General features: G+C 40.7%; 1 protein-coding gene and 1 long non-coding RNA gene across 2 annotated transcripts; one reads left to right on the forward strand and one right to left on the reverse strand.

Annotated features, from left to right (window-relative positions):
• Positions 1-206: 206 nt before the first annotated feature.
• On the reverse strand, positions 207-3,319 carry Deltacop (coatomer subunit delta). The gene is made up of 8 exons (XM_070656927.1): positions 3,176-3,319; positions 2,939-2,978; positions 2,458-2,681; positions 1,984-2,372; positions 1,744-1,914; positions 1,359-1,672; positions 940-1,256; positions 207-864 (listed from the first exon to the last, which is right to left on the reverse strand). The coding sequence occupies exons 1-8, from the start codon at positions 3,176-3,178 to the stop codon at positions 775-777; spliced, it is 1,548 nt and encodes a 515-aa protein (XP_070513028.1). The 5' UTR covers positions 3,179-3,319; the 3' UTR covers positions 207-774.
• Positions 3,320-3,658: 339 nt separating this feature from the next.
• LOC139102850 (uncharacterized) lies at positions 3,659-4,732 on the forward strand. Its single transcript, XR_011545776.1, has 3 exons — positions 3,659-3,817; positions 3,982-4,141; positions 4,505-4,732. It is a non-coding gene; the product is annotated as an uncharacterized lncRNA (long non-coding RNA).
• The last annotated feature ends 15,316 nt before the right edge of the window (positions 4,733-20,048 follow it).

Consider the following 20,048-nt stretch of genomic DNA (forward strand, 5'->3'; position numbering starts at 1 on the left):
TTTTATATTACATAGGTTAAACGAATATGACAGACGAAAAAGTATATTTTTTTATATCTTTATAAATTGTAAGTAAATATTAAGAAACAGTTATATTTTTATATTGCACTTTAACTACAAGAACAATTTTTATATGTATTTTTAATAAATTTTGATAAAAGATATGCACAATTCCGAAATATAAGGTACATAATCGTACGAACAAATAACAAAATTGGATATAGATATATTAGATAATAATACATCCTTTATAAGAGCTATTGCAATACTAAAATATTTGTATCAAGTAAAATGTAAATATCATAAATTTGCATATACGAATTATAACCAAATTTTGTCCAATTAAAATAGATATCTTCTTTTTTTTTTTACAAATATGTATAAGTATTCGGCACTGGACAGTCATTGAATAGCATATTAAATTGATACATATACAAATACAGTAAATGACATATATCAATATTCAATGAATCACGTAAGAAATGGTTGTACGACAAGAAAATTTTAATTCAAATAGTATAGTTAATCTTGATTGTTGGATCAACTTGTCTTTTCACTGAACTGTGCCTATTTTCATAATCTTAAGGTGTTTATACACTTAGCGAACAAACACCGAACGAACACAGCAACCGCGAACATTCGTCACTGATGTGTGTTATTGGGGTATTATTTTTTGTAGTAATTAATTTGCTTGCGAATGTTCGTGTTTGCCGTTCGTTCGCTAAGTGTATACTCACCTTTACATGCGCAAATACTTCATCTATTATCCATATCTTATACAACTTCATAATTATCAGTGAAGAATACAGATTCTACTGAATATTTCGCTGGACTTTCATCTTCTACAAGCAAAACTTCGCTAATCTGAAATATAAAATAACATTTTTATATCGTATAATGTAATTTGTTTAATATATAGAAAATCTGTGTAATTTATACCTTAATTTTAGCATATGGCGTTTTAGACGTAAAGGAAACATGAAGTGGGAAAAAATCTGCAGGTGTAGAAGATGGAGCTGAAAATTCCATAGAGCCTGATTTCGTTGAAGCATCGATCACTGGTAAGGACCAAACTAATGTATTACGTCGCGCTTCGTGCGTATATTGTCCGTCGCATTCACTAACGATAGGATTGCATCCAATTGGTAAAGGAATGTTTATTTGGACGTCGTTCAACTCGAGATCGGCCTGTTCCAATTCGTATTCGATATTCACGTCGCAACCGCCTTCTCCATTTTCAGAAGGCCAGCAGTTTACTATTATAATTAAATATTTATAAATTTCATAGATTAATAGGGAAATTCAAATTAAACGCGCGCGAGAAATAAAAAAAAATGTAAAGATTATTGCAGTCTTACTTGAAATTGGTAATGCTGTTTCATCTTGTGCTTGAAAACGCCATTTTAACACACCAACATCAGTATTCAGTGGAAATGGTTTTGTAGGTACCTTTAGACCTATCTGTCCATGCGCTCTAAACAATTCCTTATCCACATTTGGATGGGTCTGTAATTGTATTCCTCTTGTGTCGCTGTTCTCGACTTGCACGCGAATACGTCCCCATTTTTCGTCGGAAATGTGTAAAGTCACCAACCCGTGTAACTCAAAGTTTTGTAAACCTCCATCTCGACCGACGCGTACGTTAAGTCTCTCTTCTTGCCTCAAGTGAACCCTTTAAATAAAAATACATTTCAGTGATCTATTTGCGATCAATTTCTATATATCATTAATATAATCGCATACAATTCTGTGCTCATTATCTGAGGAGTAATTTGTGTCAATTTTGTTCCTGGAGCAGCAAGAGGTCCTGATACAACATTTTCTCCCTCCTCCTTTAATTGATCAACGAATGAATCTACATCCCGAGACTTGCCACCTAATTTCATTGCGCCTGGTCCGGCATTTACTGGTTTCCTGATAAAATAGAAAAATATTACAATAAAAATTTTTTTTTAATATTATCGAAAGTAAAATAAATCGTACTGCTTGGGCTTATAAGAAGGTCTAATTGGTTCAGGCACAAAATTAGCTGTATCACCAACAGCTGGAGTAGCGGGAGTACTGCCACTTCCATATCCTCCACCAAAACCAGGACTTTTAATTCCACCTTTCTTGTTAGCTTCCATCATTTTTTGCCTCTGTAATTCTTTAGCCTTTTCACGCATTTTGTTCTTAGCTTCACGTTCCTGTGTCATTCTAACTGCTTGATAGACCTTTTCCTCATGCGAATCCATTTCCACAAAGGTTCTGATTTGTGCTAAATTGACGTTCTCCCTATAGCCTAATGCAACTATTTCATCAAATGCAAATATTAAATTGAATGCATTTTCTGCTATTTCAACTTCATCCATTGAGTTGCAATATTCTGGAATCTATAAAAATTAATTTATAATTTAATAAACATTTAATATAAATAGGAATATTTATATATATATGAAAATTTGTACATTTACTTACTACTCTTGCAAAAAGGCGCAAAGTTTCCAAATCCTCCAAAATATTACTTGCCTTAGTTGTAATAAGTAACATGTATACTTTTTCAAGAGGTTGATAAACATATCTAACAGATTCTGTTTCTACAAATGTATGTTGTTTACCCGAGCTCATTAATTTTGGAAATGCAGCAAGTAGGCCTTCTATCCTTGCCTTTGTCATTTCGACAAACTGCCGAGAAATTATAGCTGAAAGAATAATTTAACAGTCATAAAAAATAGCAATAAAAAAATAAGTTAATCAATTGCATCAATAAAATAATTATATAAGACTGCCATAGTCGCAATCGGTTTTTTTACTGATATATTCTTTAACAGATAGAATAGTGTAATTGCGAATAGGAAGTAAAGATATCATGTGATTAGCTTGGCACGTAAAAAGCTATTAGCAAAGCCAGACACGTAAATGACGCATGTTACCACGCGACAACTCTTTCCAAACTCACTTTTCCCGGCTTTGGTGCATACTGCAGCGGCGATGAGAACCTAGAAAAGAAAGAGAGAACTTGCAACACACGGTTAGCGATACGCGAAATTAAATGTCTAGCGATCAAACACGCCGCTAAATGGATGACATCTGCGGACGGTGTCATGGTGTTCTCGACTCTTCTTACGCCCATATTTTATTTAGGAAGATCACGATTATAACCGTGATTCTGTGATCGCGAAGGACAGCGACTTACCATTCTGCCGAGTGATCCCGCAACGCTCCGTGTACTCCTTGCAATTTAATTCGATCGTGTTCCTTTTTGCACGCGACCGACTCACCGACCTGCTCTCCACATCACACATATACAAAAATGTATGAGAGAGAGGAACAGAGGGCGCGCTGTGCTGACGTGTCGCCATGATGAAAGAGTTCCGTCATAGATCACGACAATGATGTACGGAAACTACATCGAGCATACTTGCGCGTCCCATGATTGCGCAATAATGCAATCTTGGCGACCGTCAGCCAATCGCATCGCTAGAAGAATATATATTCGTAGTCGCGTGTCAGTAAGCGACACACACATTCGATGGTCGAGTCAAAAAGAAAAGGTAAGATAAAAAAAAATATAGATATATAACAAATCTTTGCTGGTTATAAAAAAAAAATTAGAATTAATGTTTACTTCATTTTATTTGAATGCGCAAAATAATGAAGGATCCTGCAATATCTGCGAAACCCTCGCTCGACTTCGAAAATTGTGTGACTGCCACAAACGCGCGGTAGAGAACGCTACCGCACAGAATAGCTGCAATTCAAGCAAAGAAAAGACAGGTGCAATTTTATACCGGTGAAAGAATCACGCCACTCGGTCAGCTGCGAGGAATATCGCGAGGTAAATACGCAATGTTGGTCTAATTATAAGTTTTAAGCCTCTTAGATTGAAATATTCAGTTTTATTTTTTGCGAAGTTCTTCTCATATCAATATCGCACATCTTTAATCTATAATTAATTCTCCTCTTCCCATTATAATTAACTCCCATCTTTTATTTTTATAGATTCGATAGTTCATAGATTCGATTAATAAAGCTCATTTCCATTGAGCTCTAATTGGTGAACCTGTCGCTCCGCAAGTCGCCAATTTCAGATCAGAAGTGGCCGGCTTTCTTTTCCATCGAGCCTCTGGAGCTGGCGCATCGTCTTCGCGAGCCTGACAAGGTAATTCAACATTCTTCCGGTCATTCGCGGTTAATCAATCGTTTCTGGCCTATAAATTGATGGCCACGAACGATTAGCGAGTCAAGGGAACGTTTGAGGTGTTGACAGACACCTCGCTGGACGCGAAACAGACTCATTAAACGCACATCGCCGTTCGTTAATTCAGCAGCGGCCATTACGCGTACCTCCGTCGCGTTCCCGCCTCCGCACCACTCGCTTGCTCGCGCTACTCGCGTTCCGTTTGCGATTCAACGACTAGCTAACGACGGAAGATGAACAGCCTGTGGTATTATTACGCCGCATCTATTCCGACCGCGTTTCCGCTGTGCTTTCGGGATTGTTCATTGCGGTTCTCCTTTGCAGGGATTCTCCGCCGCGCCAGCGATGCTCCGATCCGTCCAATTGTCCTGCCTCCCCCCTCACCTCTCATTCTCTCTTCTGGCTCAAACGTTCCCGGGAAACAACTTGCGGCGATGTAGCGCTCAGCGACGACTGTGTCTGGACGAAGGAAATGGTAAGAAAACACGATTTTTTTTTGTTACTCATTTCTCGTCGCGGGCCGATCTATTGTCGAAGGAAAATCTCGTTCGGGGAAGTAAGTTCGGACAGAGTTAACTATCGAAGAGTGAGAAGCGAGGAGTTTGCTTCGGTGAGATTAGCTTCTCACGTACCTTCGCGAGGCGATCGTTGTAATTAATTTACGACGTCGCTCCTTTCCCGTGTCTCACGACGTCGCCGTTACTGCTTTGTAACCGCTGTCGGCAACAGAGGCGACACGGCCGTCGAGTGGCTCTCAGAGGGAAATTAAGCCCCGGCTGTAAGCGGTTAACAAAGAAATTAACGCGCATATATATCGCACTTGTACCACCATTAAGCTATCTGCACGGAAAGGACCGTGGGGAACGAAGGAGAGGCGCGAGGGGTGAAAGGCTGAGTCGAAGACGGTACCTACAGTTCACCCAATTAACTCCTGAGCTAATTAGCCCTACGTGCCTTAATACGACACTCTTTTGCAAGCACGAGCGAATCTGCTATCTTGATAGCAATAAGATACTAACCCTCTATTCTTCTTTCAGGTCATGCAGCGCGGATTAAGAAAACACGCTGACGTCGGCTGCTCGTCGTGCTTTTCCGCTTCTTCGAGAGGATCTTAAAGTTGACACCTCTTTGTAAAATGAAATGCTGGTTTCATCAACGTTGTTGAATCAAAGTTCAATCGGGCCGATCAATTAATCCAAATTAATAACAATTGAGCGGATCGAAACCCGTAAGTAAAATTTATTAAATTATTTTTTTTAACCTTAATTACTTCGTTTATTTTTAAATTTTGTTATACATTTCAGGAAAAAGCAGTCGAAGCTTGTGGAAGCAGTGTGAAAAAGCAGTTGAAGCAGTGGAATTAAAAAATTTTGACGTGACAATCTGCTCGATTAAAGGTCAACTAGAACATCAGGCGACGAGTATGCAGTCAATCGGTGAGTGAGCTTTACAGTATTTGCATGAGTTATCTCATCTGAGCATGTAACACTCGAGCGAGATAACGAAAACCAGGCAATAGTTGTAACATTTTGTCGAGTAAATCCCTCTGGGATCTGAATTTACAAATCTCTGTGTAACTGCCAGCGTAAAACGTTTAAAATATTTAAATATGTTATAGCAAGACTATTTCGCTCGAGTTATCTGCGAAGATTAATATCTCCTGTCTTTCCCTGGCGAACGAAAGAAAGAAGTCTTCTTTCCTTCCCATTTTTACATTTTAAACTCGCAGTTTTTAACGTTGAGAGAAGATGTTGATCTGTCTGCATGCAGGATTAAAAGAGAATATAAGATATATTTTATATTTCATGAGATAACTTTTTTTAAATATCGCATTTGATATTCGCATAAAAGTAAGACACGTGTTCTCTATGATATACCTTTACGTTATTACGGTGACCTGTATTAAGGAAAGTAAGTTAAATTATCCAGCTACGTGACAGTATGTCGCTCAAAAAAATTCGAATACTTCGTTTTAAAGTAGACGCTATATCTCGTTGTAAATATTACATATATATTTCGTCACTTCGAGCTTTCATCTCGATAAAAACTTGGAGACTTTTACATCATCGCGCTTTTTTCCGCGGTAGATTATGTTGGCCGCATTTTTATACGATTTTAAGAAAGTGTGCCGATATTAGCATAGCATCAACGTGAGAAAAAGTTCAGCGAGATGATACGAGGGCGATAATGAACTCAGCTATTCTCTCGGAAATATCGGAGAATTTCGATGGAAACTCGTTCGACATTTTCGCGGCGCTAAAACTTAACGGGAAACGATCCCAGCCTACTTTACGTTTTCGTTTAAACGGATTTCGTTGGATTAGTCGACGCGTCACCGGCTCTCCGTGAGGGAATTCCTATTTCCGGTATACCGGGAAACTTCCCCACGGTAAAATCTCGCGTTACTATTTTTTCGGTCAAAAGAATTACGTACGCGCTGTTGCAACTGCGCTGGGGATAAATTTCTATAAGAAAACCCAGTTTTATCGCGATAATTCCCGAGGTGTTCGGAGAGAGAGGAAAAGGGAGATGTGCGGAATCGCCGAAGATAAACGGCACCGTGTGTCATACGGCGGCCGGATATGATCGCGAAATCTACGCTTTCAAATGCAAATGTAACGGACCGTTGCAGCGAGAACAATCGTGAGCGCGCGCGACCGAGATTTACTGCTGTTTACCGCAATTTATTTTTGCGCAAAACACAGAGTTTTCCGCTGCGACGGCGTTGTTCCATCACAAACGAGATTAATATACAGAGAAATCTGTGCGTCGTCATTCCCGCTGCTACTTTATCATTATATCTTGGTGTTATTTTACAAACGCGCGGTTCTCGCGCTTTAGGCTTAAAATTACCGTTCAATTTCGGTATATCGTTAACTCCGCGTGGATAATTCAACGCCGTTAATAAATATTTTGCCCATACCTTGCAATAAAATTTTTTGTCGCGTAAATCCAATCATAGAAAATGTCTGCTCTTGTTGCTATATCGTTATCTTATTAATGGCTACATTAAAATTGTATCCGTTTATCTTTGCGGTATTGTATCTCATCACACAACTCTAATAATAATTTATGCCTGATATATAAAAAATAATTACTGATAATTCCTGCTTCGAGTTTATAGAATATCATTATTGCAAACATTATGAAGTCAAGAGATCAAATGTAATTATGCTCTGTAATTGCATGTACTAATGTTGCTCACGTGTAATCAACGTGAATAAATTAATGATTCATTGCTCGAAAGGAAATATCGAGCACCAGGTGTTCGTAATTAAATGTCTTATTAATGTTGAGTTGACTGATGATTTTTGTTACACAATATCTATACATATGTTTATGTTAAAATTTCTTTTATGTCTGTGCGATTTATATACGCTTCATTTAATTCAATTTAACCTAAAGTATCAGCGCAAAGTTTAAGGCGGTTTTATTCTTTTGAGTTAAAGTGTTCGAGCATGAATTTACTTAGAGCTTTATAAGGCTGTAAACGAAGAAGATATTCTGGTGACACAGGCGAAGTTAGTACGTAATCTTATTAAACGGATGGGAGTTTACTGTTGAATACACGAGATATAGGTCAGTGGTTTTGACAAGGCCGGCGAGCCCGAATTCGTGGGGGAACGAATATCGCGTAAACGTGCGCACACACCGTTACCAGGGCTTGCGGTTGAAGTTGATCAGTTTCACTGTAATGAAAAGACTTAATGCCGCTCCAATATCTCGAACGCGTCCCATGGCGATCATTAAGTTACGGCCTTGCTCGCGCGGAAGCGCTTCCCTAATGACACGCTCGAAGCTCCGGATAAATTAATCTCTCCGCGAACGGATCGTTTAATTATCAATGTATCTCTCTTTCTCTCTCTTGCTCTTACTCAGTGGGAACTACGATGCGTAGGATTTCTAGGGCGGGCAGGATAAATCCCTCCTCCATCTTCGCTTTCTCCGTTCCCCCGGATTGCCCCGTCCAGATTTGATTAATTGAGGGCCGCGCAAAACGATCTATCGCCACGCAAGGACAATAGCAAGTGCGTGAGCTCGCATTGACTGATGATCATTAGGGAGTCTGATCGAGTTTGCTTTGATTCTGAATTCCGAACTTGACGCCCGAGTTTCATCTATCGAGACACGTTAGATCGGTACTTTTTGTAGGTATTCTCTTCCTTCGTGAACAATGAAGCTTTTTGCAATCAATGAGCAGCATTTAATAAGGGTTTTAGTCACGTTATTTCGAGCTTCCTGGTTTGACTATTTCACTTGATTAGAGTCGTATAATCGGTTTGTTGGTACGAAATTGTAGCCGGTAGCTATGTGCAACAATATTTCATGCAAAAGTTCGTAATGGTTATGACATTTAATTTAGCATAAAATTTAGATTTTTAATTAAATGTGAAATATTAACGTAAATCAAATCAATTATCTCTGTTAATGAGCTTTTTAAATTCAATTATTCGTTTAATTTACTCTTTCTCTCTTCGTATAAACATTTTTAATCAAATACAATTTATCACCACAAGCATTACGATTTCGATTCATTTGAACAACACCCAATTTGGTTCTTTAATTAAACAGTTACTCAATTCTTCCTCTCACGCCCGCGAAATTTTTGTCGCGCTGCAATACGCGTTTTTTTTTTTTTTTTGTAAAAGACTTTGTATTTCGTTTTTCATTTCCGACTATTTTTATTCCCGGTGTCGCTCTCGATTTATGAGAGTCCTTCTTTCGTACTTTCCGGCCTTCTTTTCCTCGTGCAAGTATCCTCGTCGCGATATCGCGGTCAGTGATGGGGTGCCTCTTTCAGCTGGGCACGAGTTCTTCCACTTTGCTAAGCGAGGGTTCGCGCCACCATTTGTCGGACCGTCCATTCATCTGTCTGTCGGTGGTCGGTCGGTCGGTCGGTCGGTCGGTGGGTCGGTCGGTGGGTTCTACGCCAACGTAGAAACGAGGTGGTGGGCCAGAGTGGGATGCAACTCGTAATAGCGCGTGCTTTCTCTATTGTTGGGGGAGAGCAGAGAGAACGAGAGAGAGTGACAGAGCGCCGGCGAGGGAAGAGGGAACGGAGGGATCCCGGGAGCTCTATCGACCGACTTCTCTCTCATCCAGCATCCCAGCTACGGAGCCGTAGGTAGTAGTTGCAGCTGAAATCTCCTCCTTCTTCTCGTGCTACTCTACTACTACTCTCTATGATTCTCTCTTACTCTCTCTCTCTTTCTCTCTCTTCTTCCCTCTTCCTCTTTCTTTTTCTCTCTTACTCTATCACGTTATCCCAACTCTCCCTGCCATCCCGTATCTCTCTCTTTCTCGCATTCGGGAAGACCGCCTCTTTCGCTTCAGCCAAAGCGAACTCTTGACATTTCGCCGTGCCAGTGCACTAGTTCTCTATCCCAGCGAAAGCCCAGATGTCCTCTAAGGCTTGTTAATGTGCTCTGATTGCCAACGCCGCCACGCTATTTTCATAATTGAACGAGAAAGGGAGGAAGGCCTAAACGAAAAAAAGGTCGGAAGAGATGAGTTTAATGAGAAAGACGGAAAGCTGATTATATACGCGAAGTTTTACTTAATGACGTTGAGGGCACGTAAAGCAGCGGTCGTTTATCTAAGGAAAAAAATCGTTTACGTGGCACACGCCAATCCTATCAATCTACCTTTTACGTACGTAACGTTATTTCCAGGATAGAATATGGCCCCGGTAGAATTTATAGAAATAGAATTCTGTATCTCGCACGAGATTTTCAAGTTTAACCCTCGGCCCTTCGTTCCGTTCTCGTCTCTCGCTTTCGTCCGTACGACAATCTCTGACCCAGAAACTTTACGCACCGTAAAGATCCTTATTCATTCAGAGAATTGGAAAACGATTTAAAATAGCGACTTCTTCTTTCGGTCTGATAAGACGATGCTGTTCCAAACGTAGAACGATACTTCAGCGCGATGAATTTCCAAAATAGGCCCGTAGAGTCTATAAACGATAATGGCAGCAACGATAGCGGCGGAGACGAGGGCAAAGTGATGGCCGATGGTAATGTTTCCGTGCCGGAAGTTGCATTATTTTATTCATGCAGTGCCACGTCGGGATTGGCGCAAACACCGTGTACCGAGTACGACCAATTTCCATATGCAAAACGTCGCTCTGACGTCGAACAAAGTGGTATCGCGCAAATTCGCCATGTAGCTCGATTCAGCTCGGCTGCTGCAAATCAACCGCGAAGCGTACGTTTTCAATATTAGGATGTAGAAGAGCACCTGATATATAATTCGGAGTTTTCACTTTGCGAAAAAGACGACGATCGATTAAGACCTGAAAATGACGAACTGTTACGGTTATTTTATTTTTATTATCTTGATTACGTATTACGTTTTTTATCTGATATATTACACTTGATCAAATACTCGACGGCAATTGCATTGCGCGATTTCAATATCGCGATTGCCGCCGCGTAATAAGGTAGGCGATAGTTTGATGAGAACGCGAAGACGGCAATCGATGCAAAACGAGGAACGTTTCTGGGACATTCCGCGCGAAATCGCCGGAACATCGGCGCTTTTTCCGCAATTTCATCAGTTCCCTTCACGTGCGAACGACGCCGCGCCGGTTGCGGAGCAGCAATTTCCATTGCATATTCAGGGGCCTAAACGCTCTGTCGTTGCCAGCAGTCGCAAAGTTATTACAGCCGACATTCTCCGCACGAACGAGGCAAGCAAAGGAGTGAGAGAAACGTGCGAGAGGTAAGAGAAAAGAGAAAAGTCCGTGCGGCGGATTAATTTTCTCTCGCTTTTTCACTGTCTTTCACGCGCTTTCTGGCTGGCTCAATGAATTATACCGCACTCTCGCGTGAAAAAGAAAAAGAAAGGAAAGAAAAATACGCCGTTGTCTCTGAAATAACAAATGGTAAACTTGTCATTATCCAAATCAGCCGTTCGTCTCTCGTAAACTTTACTATCCGTAGATACTTGCGCCTCGCCAAGTACCCGGAGTCCTACCGTTCCGTCTTTACGGTAACGAGCTAAACGCGCATTCGGTCTCGCGGCAGCCAAGCTCAGCGTAACGTACGCATTGTCAAAAACAGATTAAACTTCCGCAATGATAATGCGAGATAATTCCGCGGGACAGCGTCACCAAGTTTCACAACGCGCGAGACAGGAACGGAAAGTGGGTTGCGAGTGTTGACTGGAAACGCCTTGTTATAATTCTCACGTGGCCCACCGAATTCCGCCTCATCACGTAAGGCGATATTACATTATCCTCGGACACGCTTGACACCGTGCGCCGTGGTAACGATCGGGGAAATTCTGTAATGGTAGCGCGCGATCCGTATGCATAACATTCGACGACGCCCCCGTCTATGTACTTTGTAGACGGAATATATGTAATCTTCCTTTCATAGGGCCCGATGCTCCGGGTAATCCGATGATCGTCTACGCTATACAATTCAGGCTCGTCTGCGATTTGCGCCGATATATCGATCGTGGTCTATAGACACGTAACGGACAGACGCTTCGTATCGTTACGGAACCATCATTACACCCTACTTCAGAGTCCCACCTTACCCTCTCATAAACGTTATGTCCCGCGATTAACAATAGAGCGCCGTAAATGATCGTAAAAGGAGAAACGGGTATTTCTCAGGTGTAGGTAAATTAAAAATAATGTTATTTGAAAAACCGCTTCACCGTTCCTTGATATTTTCGGTGAAGTTCTTGCTTGAGGCTGTCAGTGAAATTGCAAGGATAAATATTGTATTTTGTACTTGGAAATAACATGCGCGGGTACGATTTTTATTCTTCGCGTACTGAAGTTCGAAATCTCGTATGCGCCTTGAAAGTTTGCACGCGAAGGCATCTTTCGTTACGGTGGCAACCGCTATTGTTAAACTTTTAGCTGTTGCGTTGTATATAAAATATTTGCTTTAAAAGCCACACGATGAACAATAGTTGTGGCACGATATTTATTATTTCTATATTAATTAACGTAAAATACAATAATAATATTGCACATTAATGGCAAAGAGTTCAATCAATTAATTAATAATTTGTTATATCAACGTAACTGGAATGATATTTTATTATTAAAATATAATTCTTGATATTAGTTTTTGTTAGCGTTTGTATCAAATTTTGAATGCAATTTGCGCAGTCGTAAACACATGCCCGGAGCATTTTTTCGTGCATGTTTTATTTTTTTAAGTGAGGTTCAATTAACAGCGACGATTATAATTTTTGTGGTGAAACTTTCTCGCAATAAACGACCGGTTTCCTCTCGCGTAAATCCGCCAACGCGAACGGTGACTCATTAGCATTCTTCAGCAGCAAGCCGGGGGTCTAGGCGGGGCACCGAATAAATTCACCGCTCCAGGTACTTCGATTCTACCTCCCTTTTGTCACTGCCAGAACGCCCGGAACGCGGTCGGGGGAAGGGCTGTAACGGGGGTGTAACGCGCGTTCGCGATGGCGCCTCGCTTTTGTTGCGCCCGCAAGAATTCGAATTCCATCAGCCGGAATTACACAACGTTTCGCGTTATTCTTCGCCTTATTGTGGATTTCAGGACGCATAAACTACCGCCAGATAAAATCTTATTATTAATTCGCGAGCGTTTATTTCGCCATTTGAATTGTATATTCGTCATCGCGTTGTACGCCACGATTATCGAAGTCGGCAATGATTTATCGCACTTTATCGTCGAGCAAAATTTAACTCCGGTAAATTCATTATGTATTATTTTACGATGTCGCGCGTAAAAGATTTAATCGCAATTATTCTTATTTGGTTATCGATCGCGTCTACAAACAGACAACTGTAAAGTAGTATAGAAACAATGCAAACCTCGGTCCGTTTATTTCACGAAAGGTTAAACAATGAAATATACTCTTATTTAACTTGTATTTCGCATCGAGTTTTGTAAAACTCTCCGCGGGCGCGCGTTTCGCTAGTTAATTTTCTCTTACTTTCCTTGATTGCATTGCTTTTGTTTCCTTAATCGCTATTCTTCCTCGTCGAGGAAACTTTTATTAGTGATTTCGAGTTTGAGTGACGGATTTCGTCTAAAGATAAGTACGAAGAATGAGTAATAGGATAATGCGCTTCATTACCTTATCCGCCAAATTTCCGTATTTTTGATGTTAACAATCGAATTAATCGGAGATTCACGTAGTGCCTTGTGCTCCGTATTACGACAAAAGCTACATATTGCCGCGGAATAATAATTATTTTGCGAAACAAGACACAAGAGCGATTTTGACGGGTTTGCACGATAAATTTGCATTTCGATTGTTATCGTCGAACAATAACAATCGGAGCTGACCATTATTAATTCGGTTCGCTCGATAACGGGGAATTAAATTTGGCCCGCGCTTCTCCATTTTGCGATCGTGCGTTTTGTTCGCTCGCTTGTATCCTCGATTTCATTTGCATGAAACACGCCATCGCATCCGGACGGTGGCTGTACGCCTGACCGCCATACCAGGTGTCGCCGACATTCCGCGGAATCCTATCTTAAAAAATTGATGTGACGCGTAAATTAGCTGTTAATTGTTACCGCTTAAAATCGACGCTAATTAGTTCTCTCTCGCTTGGCCTGCTTCACGCCAAGCGAGAGTCAAAAAAGTTTTAAAGTTAAGAATATACATATATCAGAGTTGAAACGGAGCTGAATATATTTGCGAACATGTGATCTTTAAGTAAATAAAATTAAGACAAAGAGCAGAAAAGACGAAAAGAACAAGAGATAATAATCCTATTAAATTATATAATTTTAATATTTAATTTTAATGTTTAATTAATATGTCCCGACAAAGATGGTCTTCGCGATTTTCGAGATCGAGGACGACCTGGGGGAAGTACTGTCTTTGTCTGGACATGCTAATTAAATATTACAATCATATCGAAAGAGAGTAACGAATAGATAGGCGCGGGGGGAGGTGGGGTGAGGCGGGGGGGACAGAGTGAGAGCGAGCGCGAGCCTACGTGCCGCGCGCTAGGTATATTCCCCCTCTACTCCCACTCTCGCTTTGTCCTTCTCCAGCGGTCGCGCGAGCACACACGTACTACACACTGCGCAGCGAGCACATGTCTCCGTACCGAAAGTAATTCGCATTTCCGTTTAACCAAAACCCTTCCGGCACGATAACCACGATTAACCACTTGATATTTCTTTATGTTGCAGATCGACGCAGTTGCTGTCCGCTGTCCGCTGTCGTCAACGGGAGTCGTCACCGCCGATATTAAGATATACAGGGTGTCCCAGATCAGTGGACGATGCCGAAAATGATAGGTAGATTTAATCGAATTAAAACGAAAAGTCCTGTACCATTTTGAAAAATTCTCAATAGTTTTTAAGAAAAAAATTAATTTATGTACGCGTAAGAGCGACGAGGAAGCGTGGGCTGAGTGAGCGCGACAGACGACGGTGCCATTTCTAGTCATTCGCCTGTCGCGCTCACTCACGCGCAGCTTTCTTGTCGCTCTTACGCTTATAAATTTTATATATTTTAATTTTTTCTCGAAAACTATTGAGAATTTCAAAATGGTAAAGGACTTTCGTTTAATTCGATTAAATCTACCTATTATTTACGGCATCGTCCACTGATCTGGGACACCCTGTATACGAACCGCAGCCGGTTCGTCGGTCGTCCCGCGATTTCCGCTGAGTACTCGGGCGTAGTTTTTCGACACACGACTTTCTTATAAACGCGAGTGCCAAGCATGGAACGCGTAAAGTGATCATCGAGTAATTTTCTCGGGTATAAAATCACGGTCGGGGTGTTCGCGAGTTACTTGTGCGCGGAAGGATGGCTCGTCACGTCCCATCTGGGAGGAGGAGCAGGCCCGGGACGGGCATCCTGCATCGGCGGAGCAACTTATAGGTAAATATAAATTTTTTAAATAAAATCTTTAATTAAAAAAAATTAACCTTTTTTATTAACTTTATTAATTGATATACCAGCATCTCTAAATTAATATTCTGCATTTTATGTTACAGTCACCGGCAGAATTGTACAACTCCGCTGAAGCAGATTGGTGAGTCGCATCATTTTTTTTTATAAATTGTAATTGGGTGGGTTTCTTAAAAAATAACGCGCCCGTAACGCGTGCATGGTTTCTTCTAGTTACAATTTAAAACATTACATTTTTAACACGGCGACGCTGTAAGCAAAAAATCGCAATACCCTTCGATGTTATCCTTCCGAAATAAAACGTTAATGAGCTCGATTTATATGCCGTTGTCATTTAAAAAAGATCTTTATTCCTTAGTATGAAAAAAAAACCCGATATTAATGTTCTCTTTCTCTTCTTTCTGTAAAAAGCTTTCCGATAAAATTTTTCATTAAATATAATGAAAGCTATTTTTTGTAAATCTTGATAAAAAGAAAAGATTATTAACCTTATCGAAGACGGGGCGGCTTTTAAAAGGTGTTGTTTGAAGATGCACTTGGCGATGAGGTAGATTCCCTTCGTAATCCGCAATTGAATGTTCAATCCCTTCAGGCGCATTTTAACAATATCGTTAAATGTACGTCGATGTGATGGTTATCTAAAGAAATATTGAAATGTGCCGCTAAGGTAGTTCTTCCTCTGATAATCTCGACGGTTACCGAGATAGCCACGCGGCGATCTAGCAGTAGACAAAGTGTTGAATCAGCAGATACGTCGCGCGTAACGGAAAAGGGGTTCCGCCACCCAGCGCGATTCTGATACGGTAGCTGTAAATTGTAACAGTCACGCTTCCGCGATTCCATTCACGGCCCCGGTAGCGTAAACGATTAGAACCTCGCTCGCGCTGGTGTGACGACGGTGTTACAGCTTTGTAAACTTTTAGGAGGGTAGGGAGGAGAGGGGGGGAGGGAGTGCAGCTGGGATAGAAAGAGAGGGTGAGAGTCACTCTGGTGAATGCGCGGCGACGTACGTGCGTACGTATAAGGGTCGACAGATAGTACGCGAGGGCGCGAGGGACCTCGTGCAAGAACGACGAAGGTGGAAACGGGAGGAAATGGAGGTAACAGGGGTGTGGAGGTGAACGCGGGTGGGGATGAAAGGCAACCGGTGCCGCTGTTACCTTCCTGTCGGGAATAGGGAACGCGGGTGAACGGGGGAGGAAAAGGGCGAGAGAGAGAGCTAGGTCAGGGCAAAACAACGTTAAATCCGCACTGCCAGCCCCGGGGCGCAATTTCCGCCAACCAGAACCCGAAGTACGAAGGCGACGACGACACCCGCCAGTTCTTTGGATCATCTATCTTCGTTCCGAGAAATAATCCACGCGATATTATCGGCACTCCGTGTATCTCGCACTGGTCCGCTATAATATAAACGATGTGGACTTAAGTCTACATAAACCAACGAAAGTATCGACGTATTGTGCGTACTCCTTTTTAATCGATTCCTTCGACTGATCGGCTTTAACATTAATTTTCAACGATGTAAAAAGAAATTGTTATTAAAATTAATCGACGTCAAAGCAATCGGCTAAAGTAACATATTACTTGCGATTATTAACGTTACTTCGTTATTTCGAAGAATACATTTTTTTTTTTTTAGCTCCTCTCGTTATCTTAAAGATCGCCAGAAATTATCGTGTCGCGTCGGTGTGTGCGATTCTTTGAGAGTAAAACAGTAGTAACATTCGTGAGCATTGCAGTAAATTGCCCCAAGTACGGTACTAGAATTTTTACGGCTGTGAAGGAATTACGAGCGGTGTGCATGAAAAGGATATTCATCTAACTTCTCGCTGCGCCGCGCCGTGTGACTTTTTCCCTTCGCAGCTAACGGGCGAACAAGCGCGTTCCGTTTTCCATTCCTCTCGACGAGTCCTCTCTCTTTCCTCTTTCCCTCGCAATATTGATCTTCTCGGGTTCATGAAATTGGTAGGTGCTACGCCGCCGCGTCATACAGGACACGTTACCGCTTCGTGTCGTGATAGAAATCCGAGTAGACGCATTGGCGATTATCGAACGCTGCGTTTTGTCGGACGTAAGAGTCTCAGATCGACTTTTTTTTATCTTCGACGGCTTGACGGTACTGAGGATAGATTTTCGCTTCATGATTTTTAGATCGCATTATTGTCGAATATTAAAGTAATCGTTGCAATTCGAAAGAGGGGCGTCGTTAACGTAAATAAAGATACTGCAATAAATTTTGTCAATCGATTATTTAGCGTGATCGTGACGCCTGCTTTACCATTCCGTTCGTTACAATCGCTGACGCAGATCGGTAATTGAGACGGTCGGAGTAATTGCATTTACTCTGCCGCCACGGCGTCGGACACGTACCGAACGTCTCCTTCGTGGAATACCAATGAACGTGTTCTTGTTACTGAAGGAATATATGCATTCGAACGGATCGGCACGAAAGCGAGCGAACGAGAAAACCGATGTTGCGGACAACGCAGGAGAGCGGACGTCGTTCGCGTCCTTATCTATTTAAAAATCAATAGCACGCTCGCGAACGTGTACTTTCTAATGAAAAATTTCATGTTACTTATTGTCTCTATTTATCGGGAAACTAATAGCAATTTCGTGTTAACAGCTATAAAGAGCATGAATTAAAATACGTGTAAAATAACATAATATTTTGTAGACGTTTATACAACGTAAATCTCTTTACGCTTATAATTTATATTGATTATTTAAAAATCCTTAAAATCATTAAATGTTATCGCGTGATAAATATTTATCGTAGGACGACATGCGACGCGAAAACAGCAGATGTGCAGACAAAATATACAATTACAGTATGAATGTTTTAAATAACGTCAACGATCAGTGATATGTGCTAATTGGATGCATCCAATTAAAAAAATTTTTTTTGTAATACTGTGTATTTTCCGACAAAACCGTGTTTATTCGTCATTTTATATTCGCTTCGACATTTTTCTGTTACAACTGATTGTAGCTGAAAATAAAGAAGAAAATATAAAATGACAAGGTCTTTATTAATTAACACTTTAACTAAATAATTGGATGTCGCAATTTTTCAAAAATTGTTTTAGTTTTATATTAAAGTAGGTTTTATTTTCACTACAATCAGCAGGCTAGTCACTCGATAGTTCACAATTTTTCAACTCGGAAGATCCATAGTTTCCTCTGTTATATCCTTCTTTCCGAAATCTACTCGTTCCGGGATTACAGAGCTAAAACTTGATCGTGCAAACTTCGAACTTGGCTGTATGAAATAAGAAACGGCAATACCGTCACAAGTTCGGTTTACTGAGTTAGGGTTACGTGAAAATCTCACGGAGATAACCTCTTCTACAAATTAACGAGTCAATCATTTTTATAATATTTTTTTATATAGATACGAGGTGTTTGATCTTGTTATAAAATTATTTTATGCACACGCAACGTGGAAATGTACCCGAATTTCCGCGATTGGAATATTTAAGCGCATCTTGTTATTACATAATTTACGCGGATTTTCCAAATTTATATTTGGCATACATATAAATTTTTGAATACGTATTTAACTATTCATAGTTATACAAGTATAATCTGAGTGCTAGAGAATTTTAATTATAAATAGTGTAATTTAACCAACGAAAAATTTTACACATTCAATGAATGATCGTCGCCATTCATTCAGTATTCGATTCGGTCTCTTTGTTTCTCCATCGTCTCCTTCTTCCTTGTTCTCTATCTGCTTCTCTCTCCAGATTGGCTTTAATTGGGTCTTCGCAATTACCGCCAAAGGGCTTCTCATTCCATCTCCATAGCCTCCTCGTTAGTACGCATCGATAAACGATGTTACTTCGCAACGATTAGCGGGACAATACAGCGTCTCTATAGATTTTGATCTACATCTATTCAATCAGAACTGCGAGCAGGTCTTGATACGCGCCGAAAAAATAATTGTAGTATTTTTATACTATATCGATACGTTACACGCCATTAACCATTTTGCACTGTCTATTGTTAAATGCAAGACTCGGTAACGGGATGACGAGAGGGCCGCAAGAGGCCACCGAGTAGCTAATAATTTGCCATTACGATCCATTCACAGATATATGATCAGCACTTCGGCGGATCGTAACTAGACAACTATGCGAAGTTTAGTCCGCCGCCGCGGAGTCGTATCCGTACGATGAATCAAACGTTCGTAATTTGATCAATGATTGCGCGACAATGCCGGGCAATTACCGACGAAACCAGATATTTATACTGATTCAGATATATTCCGAGGAGCTAGATAGAATAGAAGCATTCCCTGAGTTAAAATTAGGTAGCGCAGTCAACTCGTGTGGGGTGTAATTGCATTGTAAAGCGGTAATGCGAAGTGTAGTCGACTTAGGAAATGCAAGTGAGGATTAACGGAATTAAATCCGAGGCACTCTCTATTCCCCTTCTTCTCGATTAGTCTTATCGCGTAACTTTCTTCACGGTTACCGTTCCTCATTCTTTTCCCGTCGTATCGATTTTTGCGCTCTCCGTGCCCATCGCTCACCGTTTTCCGTCCGTAGCGTTTTCGCAATAACATTTTTATAATTGCAAGCGCAGAAATATAGAACTCGCCGCGATGCTGGAAAATGCGGAAGCTTTTAAGACCAGGGAGGTTAAGAGAGAAAATAAAGGAAATCGCATAAAACAGCTGCCCGAAGGAAAACGAAAAGGCCGAAAATAAAGCACGCAGAAACATTCGTTTCGAAACATTACTCGAGTGAGCTCTTAAATTCACAAGAGGGAAATAAGAATGTAAACGATTTAATTTTACGTAATGGTAAACCGGTATCAGGCTTGACTTGAAAAGTTTTATATGAAAACTATTAAAAAGTTAAAAATTATTACTTCAGGCATATCTACGTTTATGGTAATAAAAAAAAAAAAAATAAAATAAAATATATGCAGTTATATGCAGCTTTTATTTATTTGGAGCTTGATAAGCGACGTG

The sequence above is a fragment of the Cardiocondyla obscurior genome, linkage group LG05, assembly GCF_019399895.1.
Source record: "Cardiocondyla obscurior isolate alpha-2009 linkage group LG05, Cobs3.1, whole genome shotgun sequence".
Classification (NCBI taxonomy): domain Eukaryota; kingdom Metazoa; phylum Arthropoda; class Insecta; order Hymenoptera; family Formicidae; genus Cardiocondyla; species Cardiocondyla obscurior.